Source organism: Serpula lacrymans (assembly GCF_000218685.1).
Source record: "Serpula lacrymans var. lacrymans S7.9 unplaced genomic scaffold SERLAscaffold_17, whole genome shotgun sequence".
NCBI classification, from domain to species: domain Eukaryota; kingdom Fungi; phylum Basidiomycota; class Agaricomycetes; order Boletales; family Serpulaceae; genus Serpula; species Serpula lacrymans.
In genome coordinates this window covers 737,223-744,789 of record NW_006763306.1, presented here as the reverse complement: position 1 = coordinate 744,789, position 7,567 = coordinate 737,223, and the positions used below count along the sequence as shown (strand labels likewise).

General features: G+C 43.1%; 2 protein-coding genes across 2 annotated transcripts; one reads left to right on the top strand and one right to left on the bottom strand.

The window, feature by feature from the left end:
• Window positions 1-1,376: 1,376 nt before the first annotated feature.
• On the bottom strand, window positions 1,377-2,776 carry SERLADRAFT_453826 (uncharacterized protein; the record flags this gene model as incomplete). Its single annotated transcript, XM_007324016.1, has 5 exons — window positions 1,377-1,631; window positions 1,693-2,011; window positions 2,068-2,105; window positions 2,169-2,453; window positions 2,504-2,776. The coding sequence occupies 5 exons, from the start codon at window positions 2,774-2,776 to the stop codon at window positions 1,377-1,379; spliced, it is 1,170 nt and encodes a 389-aa protein (XP_007324078.1).
• A 575-nt stretch (window positions 2,777-3,351) lies between these two features.
• SERLADRAFT_479851 (uncharacterized protein) lies at window positions 3,352-4,233 on the top strand (the record flags this gene model as incomplete). The annotated part of the gene is made up of 3 exons (XM_007324015.1): window positions 3,352-3,630; window positions 3,678-3,720; window positions 3,798-4,233. A coding segment is annotated over one exon (291 nt), but the record flags the coding sequence as incomplete, so codon positions are not given.
• Between the last annotated feature and the right edge of the window lie 3,334 nt (window positions 4,234-7,567).

Sequence of the window (7,567 nt, the reverse complement as noted above, 5' to 3'; positions counted from 1 at the left end):
GGACACATATTTTTTTAGAATGCCTGACTGACAATAAAGGAACTGTGTTGATACTGACATTTTTTTGCCTTGCCCTTTTTTTACTGCATCTTCCCATGACATCATGATTTTCTTGCTCTCTTTCTGCTATTGGACTTTACTTTATGGCTGTACAAACCTGTGACATTACTCACAGCATTTATTGTTCTATCCCTTTCTTTTCCTTTTTTGACAATCTTATTCTGTACTACCTACACAGGATTTGTCAGCATACATTCCTTCCTTCATGTTCTTTCTCATTCTGTTTGCACAGCTATACTGTGCATAGCCTACTTTTCTTTTACTATATAAACCCCTGTATTTTACCTTGTAAAATAACAACAAGAACTCGATTCCAGACTTCTTCTCTAATCTCAAGTTCACTACTTACTACTACTTGTGATCCAGTGTGGTCACAACACTTCCCACTGCTACCACTGTTAACTGCTGTCATCGTCACTCGTCACTTTTTGAAAGTGATTATCATCCCTTTCAATTAGAGTCCTTCTGAGCACTACAGTTTGTGCGTCAGGAGCCTGCTATCACTGGGAACCTCGTCACCTTGTCATCTTGTCATTCTCAAACCTACCTTGTGCTACGATTAGCAAGGTAGTGCTCATCTATACTCGCCACAAAGCCCCTATCTTTCTATATTCCAACTATCCCTCCTCCTCAAAACCCACACCCATACATCCCTGGGTTTTACTTTGAAGGCTCGTCATACATACCACCCCACGAACAACCAGAGCACCCACTGTTCTAGGAGGCAAAGCCCATAAACAAGTTCCGTGGAATCTGGGAGGATTGTGTGTTAGTTTGTTTTGTGTGTGGTTTTTCTAACAACAGTTCTCATCATCAACACCGGTTGTTGTTGAGATACCATGGGCCTTTTTTTTACTCGCTATTTCCTCTGTATTCACTCTTCCTTTTGCTGGAATGTTGAATGTGCCTGCAGGGGAGGTGATGACCCATCCCCTGTCCACTGAAAAGCATTGGTAACCCTTACTTTAACAAGTGATTTTGCTAGCGTTAATGTATCAGTGATAATGAAATAATGTATCTTCAATAATGCACTGTAGAACGCGAGATGTCAGGTCCAGGTCTGCCCCGGAGGGCCATGATATGAACATGATATAACCTGCAAAATGATGCTACCGAACATGACCTTAGCCTCTGTGCGATCTAATTTTTTTTTGGCCAACCTCTGTTCCCAAAAGGGATGTTTTATTCTTTCCCTCCAATCCAAGGCTTTTCCTGCGTAGCTGCGACTCCTGGTCACATAAAGTAGACTACACAGAGTCGAGGAATCCGGTAGACGTAGCGGGTATAATGGTATAATGGTAAAGAGTGTAAGGATTTCAAGGCGTTGGTATCGCCGGCAATCTCCTGATGATATAACCGATGCGACGGGTCCAATGAGTGACACCACGATAAAGGCCTGTGATATTTCCATCCTCCTTGTCAACAACGCGTGACCGTAGTTTCCAGCTACTGAGCTGCTTGAGAATCTGGTCAAAACGTGCAACGACTTCATCCATAGTAGGCCGCTTTGCTGGGTCAGTCTGTACCATGTCTTTCACCAGAGGTTCCATGAAGTCGAAGCCATCCTGTGTCTGGACATGCACAAAACCATCCGAGATTAACACTTGAGTTGATGATGCGGATATAACTCACCAACAAGAATTCATTCCTGACTATATTGCCCAGATAGTACACGTCCGTCGGGAATGGGTTACGAGGCTTGTTCGACTTTTGAAACTCGGGCACGCTTCTATCGCCACCCCATATTGGGGCTTCCAACGGCGCAACGTTGTTAGCATCGTAGCGGCGAGATATGCCGAAGTCGATGAAGAAATATTTTGGAGGGCACTGAGTACGAGTGAGGCACCTCGCTTCTCCTTTGTAGTCTCGTCTCATGAGAAGGTTTTGAGGATGATAAGGATCGATGAAAAGATGCGTAGCATCCATCATAATATTCAGATCCATACAGTCACTAAAATAATCTTCTATCAAGGAACGTTATGATGTCTCATCAATAAATATACATACCGGTGAGCAACATGTTGCTTGTGAATGAATTGTAGGCCCTGGCGTACCCATGAAGCTTATTAGAGATATATGTATATATTTGAGAGGTGCAGGTGATTTACCACAAACAGCTGGTGCAAACACTCGACTACTTCGCCATAAGTATCGAAGCGAGGTTTCGTGAACGGCCGTAATAAAGGCATCACAATAATGGCTTGGTCCTGATCCTCTGGTACTTGGAGCACATCATAAATTGGCACACAATGATTTGCAGGGTCAGAGGCGAGCGGTTCTGCTGAAAACAGTTGCCCTATTTCAATCTCATACGGATGTCGGGACTTGTTCATTAACTTCAGAGTCACGAATACTCCATCAAATGTGCGAGTTGCATCCAGTATATGTTGTACCTGAGAATAGTCGTGTTGGAAAAACACAGAGAATATGTATCACAGCGTACCCTCGGACCTCGACTATCTTCACACTCCATCCAAACCTTTTTAGTACCTTGCCATGAAGGGACCCATTCTGGAGAGTATCGAGGGCGAAGCAGATATCCAGCATCTTTCAACCATTGGTAGTGTTTGCACCACCATAATTCACCTGGTCTGATGGTACCGGGCATACTCGATATAGGTTCGCCGAACGTTTTTAGCGCACGTTCATCGATGCTCGCCTCATACTGGATTCTTTTCGTATACTCTTCAGCTTGACGCTTGCGACGAGACAGCATTAATGAGTACTTGCCAGCAGCGAAGCCACTAGTAATGAAGACTGGCAAAGTGAAGTTTGACCGAAAACACATCTACATATGGACCTCCGAATAACCACCACGCCACAAAACCAAGGACCGCGGTGTGCTCTAAACACAGCGGCAGACCTTCCAGACGTTCGAATTGAATACTTCCCCAGTGCGCTGTTTCCCTTTCTATGGCATCCGTCGGATTGTACATTCGATCACTTGGATCTATATTTTGAATATATTTCACTAACTTTCTGTGGCTCTTCTATGGAAGGTATCGGTGACGAGTCCTCAGGCAGGCCTCAGGCTCTAAGGTAATCAATCATACACAACTGAGATATTTCTCTTTCCACTATAGCTATAGGCTCCCAGCAGATCGACTGGGCCCTGAAGACCATTGAAGAAGTACCATGGCGGCGGGCCGTCAATAACCAGTATTCGTACATTCGGCCTCTGAATCCATGCCAGTCACGGTGTTTATATCTCTTTATACCTCAATGAGCCATTAACCTGTCAGTGATGGTGATTTCTCAGCGCGGCCCGACTTGAAACCCACAGACCCACCCTTTCCAAGCTCGAAAATCCACCTATTTTCCATGCTGCCTCCTTATCGACTTCAAATCTATGGAGAGTGTTAGGATTGCCCCAGACATTCTATCATCCATTAGCTCGGATGTTTTCATCCGCCGTTCTTTTATCTGATTGTTTTCTCATTTAGCCTGCTTCTCACCAGACGCGGGTATGAGCAAGCAAGGAAGTCACGGAATCTTTACAAATCCTGGAAAATGCATCGTCGCCATCTCCAACTGGCATCCGAAAGCCTTGACCTGTTACAAATGGCTAAGGTGAGTAAGCTGCAGATTTTCTGAGATCATTGCTCAAGGTGAAGTAGCGAACTTCAGATAGCATTGCAAGAATGTCACTTACCGCAGAAGGTGAGCACCAGAAATAAAACTCTTTCAAGATAGACATGTTCCGTTCAAATTGACCAATGTCAATTTCTGTTTGCTAGAGCAAGCATCATTAATCAGTACCACGGCAAGTTTTCTTACTGCGGTTGAAATTGTGACACAGGGTGGTGAGCGATCAAATTCTCCGATCCCCTAATGAGAAGGACTGATTCATCATGTTATGCCTGCATCCGTAAGAGGTAACTGATGATAATGACAACGATAACGACGAGACTACTCTGGAATTTTTCCGGTGAACGAGAGCAAAACGAGGAACAAGTCACAGCCCAAGTACAAGGTTTTACTCGGGCTATTCAAGAGATGCCAATCTCGCAAGCAACGAACTTTACAATGAACCAGTATATTTTCTCCCAAAGTGTTGTGCATCAAGGTTACGGGTCTAGTACAAATTCTTCAGTCATTGTGGGTGGGTCAAACAATAGAGGGGGAGATGCGTTATTTCTTTGTAGCTTGACCGAAAAGCAGACAAACAGCATTGGATTATAGGCAGTCAACTTACGGCCTCCTCTTCTCAACAGCCTACTGTTAGGATATGACAACCATAGATAGAACTTCACCGGATTTCCTATTCCATGATTACAAATTTGCACAGCCACTCATACAGAAACATGTTTAACTGCCTTAGCTTTAGCAAGCCAGTTAAACTGCGAGTAACAATTATACAAACATTATAGAGACACCTCATTAATAGCTTTCCAGTATATCACTCTATCTAGGTATATAATACCAATATATCAGCTTTAGCAAGCCAGTCAAACTTATATCACTCTGTTATGATAACACAATTTTCGGACCTTTCCTTTCATTTTTCATCTCCACCTTAACCTTGTACTTTAGCTTTCACACAGGGTGCCACGCGGCACTTCCCCTTTTGTTCAAACTCCTCTTTGTTGCGCCACATTGCCTTTCTTCTTATTTTTAGATACAACTTTCTCATGTAGTGGAGCTGGTCATGCGGTCTAGGCCCCATGACATCATCAGCCACTGTCTTTATCAACTGTACAGTACATAAGTACAAACACTCTGTATTAGTATATATACCCCAATAGATCCAGGAGACTCCTCAGCGAGTCCTCCTGTTGTTAACCAACAAACTCTTTGCAGCCTAAGGGGTAAACACTCCCTAATCACTACCTTTATAGTGTGTTCCTGTGTGTGCCAGAGTAACTAACTTTTGGTTGTTACACACTCTATCTAGCTTTGACAGCTAACACCTACATGAAACACAAATCTAGAGCAGTGATTGTGGTAGCCATCAGTGTAGAGAGTTCATGAAATGATCTCAGTGGAAACAGAATCACTATCAATTGAGGAGTCAACAAATAATAAATCTAAGTGAAACTACAATAGATGTTAGTTTAGGGTAATCTCTAATAAATGTAATGTAACATACCTCAGCCACTGCACAAGAGGCTATAGAAACGATTGAGGTATTCCTATACTAAACCCCCTACTACTTATAGTTGGAGGTGCTACTCGCCAAGGTATAAAGACTCCTAGGAGAACAATAGTGACTCCATGGAGTGGTGGCTATGCTCCATGGAGAACAATGGCCGCTTTAGCAGAGACCGGGTTTATCCAGTTTTGTCACTCCCACTCAAGTGCAACCATAGTCCCATAGCTTTAGAGAATTTCCAGTGCTTGTTGTGAGTGAGGGGTTCAATAAGAATGTCAGCAACCATATTTCCTGTAGGAACATATCTGATTACTGCCTCTCCCTTTGATACTAAGTCATCTTGGATGGAATGATATTTCCGTTAAATATGCTTTGTGCGAGCACAGAACTGCATATCTTGTGTAAGAATAATAGCTGCTTGATCATCATAGTGCAATGTTGTAGGTCCATTTTGAGCATGTCCAATTTCTTCAAAAAAATGTCCAAAGCCATGCAAGGTGTTGTCCAGCATTGCTCAATCCAATGTATCCTGACTCCGTGGAGGATAAAGCTACCATGCTTTGCCTTGTCCAGGGGATTGCTCCTCAAAAGGTGATAAAAACAAACCCTGATGTTGATTGAGATGTGTCTGGGTCTCCAGACCAATCTGCATCCAAATATCCATAGAAATCCATGTCTATGAAGACATCTGTGCCATCATAACATAGTTCCATGTCCCTGGTTGCTTTAAAATATTGGAGGACATGTTTGGCAGCTCCCCAGTGATGGCTCCTTGGAGCTGAGCTGTGTCTGCTTAGTATTACAACAACGTCTGGGCAGGTTCCAAGCATGGCATACATGAGGGAGCCTATAATTGAGAGGTATGACACTTGATGTCCTTCAACATGCATCTCATGTTGCACAATATCTTCCCCTGGAGCATTTCTGAGGAGTTTTGATCTATGGGCCATTGGTGTCCATACTGGTTTGCAGTTCTTCATTCTGGTATGCTCCAGGACTATGTCAATGTATTAGCATTGCAATAGAGAGATTGTTTTGTTTGAACAATTATGCTGGATTTGTATTCTGAGGATATATTTTGCTTCTCCAAGATCCTGCATTTTGAATATGGATTCAAGTTTGGCTTTTGTGATATCCATGAATTTTTGGGATGAAGCTCCTAGGAGGAGGTCATCTATATAGACAACAACAAAGCGTATTTATTTGTTGCCCCGGAATACATAGAGACATATTTCTGCATTTAGTATTGTGAAACTGAGCTCCTGGAGCTTGCGAGCAAAAGTGTTGTCCCATGTACAACCAGTTTGTTTTAATCCATAGATGGATCTCTTCAACCTCCACCAGTATCCAGATTGGATAGGAACACCCCCTGGAGGAAGCATGTACAGTTCTTCCCCAAGCTCTCTATTGAGATAAGCTGTGGATACATCCATTTGATCAAGTTCTAGGTCGTACTTTGCTGCCAGGGCTAGAATAATTCAGATTGATTCTAAGTTTGCAACTGGAGCAACTGGAGCAAAAACCTCCTGGTAATCAATCCCCTCCCTTTGAGTAAAACCTTGTGCAACAATCTGGAGTTTGTATCTCGCAATGTTTCCATTTTGATCAAACTTGATCTGGAACACAGGTTTTGGTGTGATAGGTTTCACTCCATTCAGAAGTGAGACAGTGTCATATACTGCATTAGTATTGAAACTTAGGAGTTCCTCCTTCAAGACATACTTCCATAATTCTCTATCTGGATGTGATAAGGCTTCCTATTGTAACGACCAAGAGTTAGTTACTCTAGCGCACACAGAACACACTATAAGGAAGATGATGAGGGAGTGGTTACCCCTTGAGCTGCAGAGAGTTTGTTGGTATACAACAGGAGGACTCGCTGAGGAGTCTCCTGGATCTATTGGGGTATATATACTACTACAGGTTTGGTTGTACATGTGTATTATACAATTGATAGAGACAGTGGCTGATGATGTCATGGGGCCTAGCCCGCATGGCCAGCTCCACTGCGTGAGAGAGTTGTGTCTAAAATAAGAAGAAAGGCAATGCGGCGCGAAAAAGAGGAGTTTGGACAAAAGGGGAAGTGCCGCGTGGCATCATGTGTGAAAGCTTAAAGTACAAGGTTAAAGCGGAGAATGAAAAATAAAGGAAAGGTCCGAAAATTGTGTTATCGTAACAGTTGCTAATGTAGCCAATGTCTGATTCATGTATTCTGCAATGCTATTTTGTTCTGGAGTATCTGCGGCTGTGGTTCCTTGGGGGACACTATCTTCTGGGGGTTGATTTTTGAATGTGTTGCCAGTATATTCTCCTCCCCCATCGCTCTGGAGGAATTCTGTGTACAGTGGAGTGAAGTTCTCTTCTCCCAAATGAGTTTGGAAAGAATATTTGGACATCTTCTTTCCATTGCTTGTA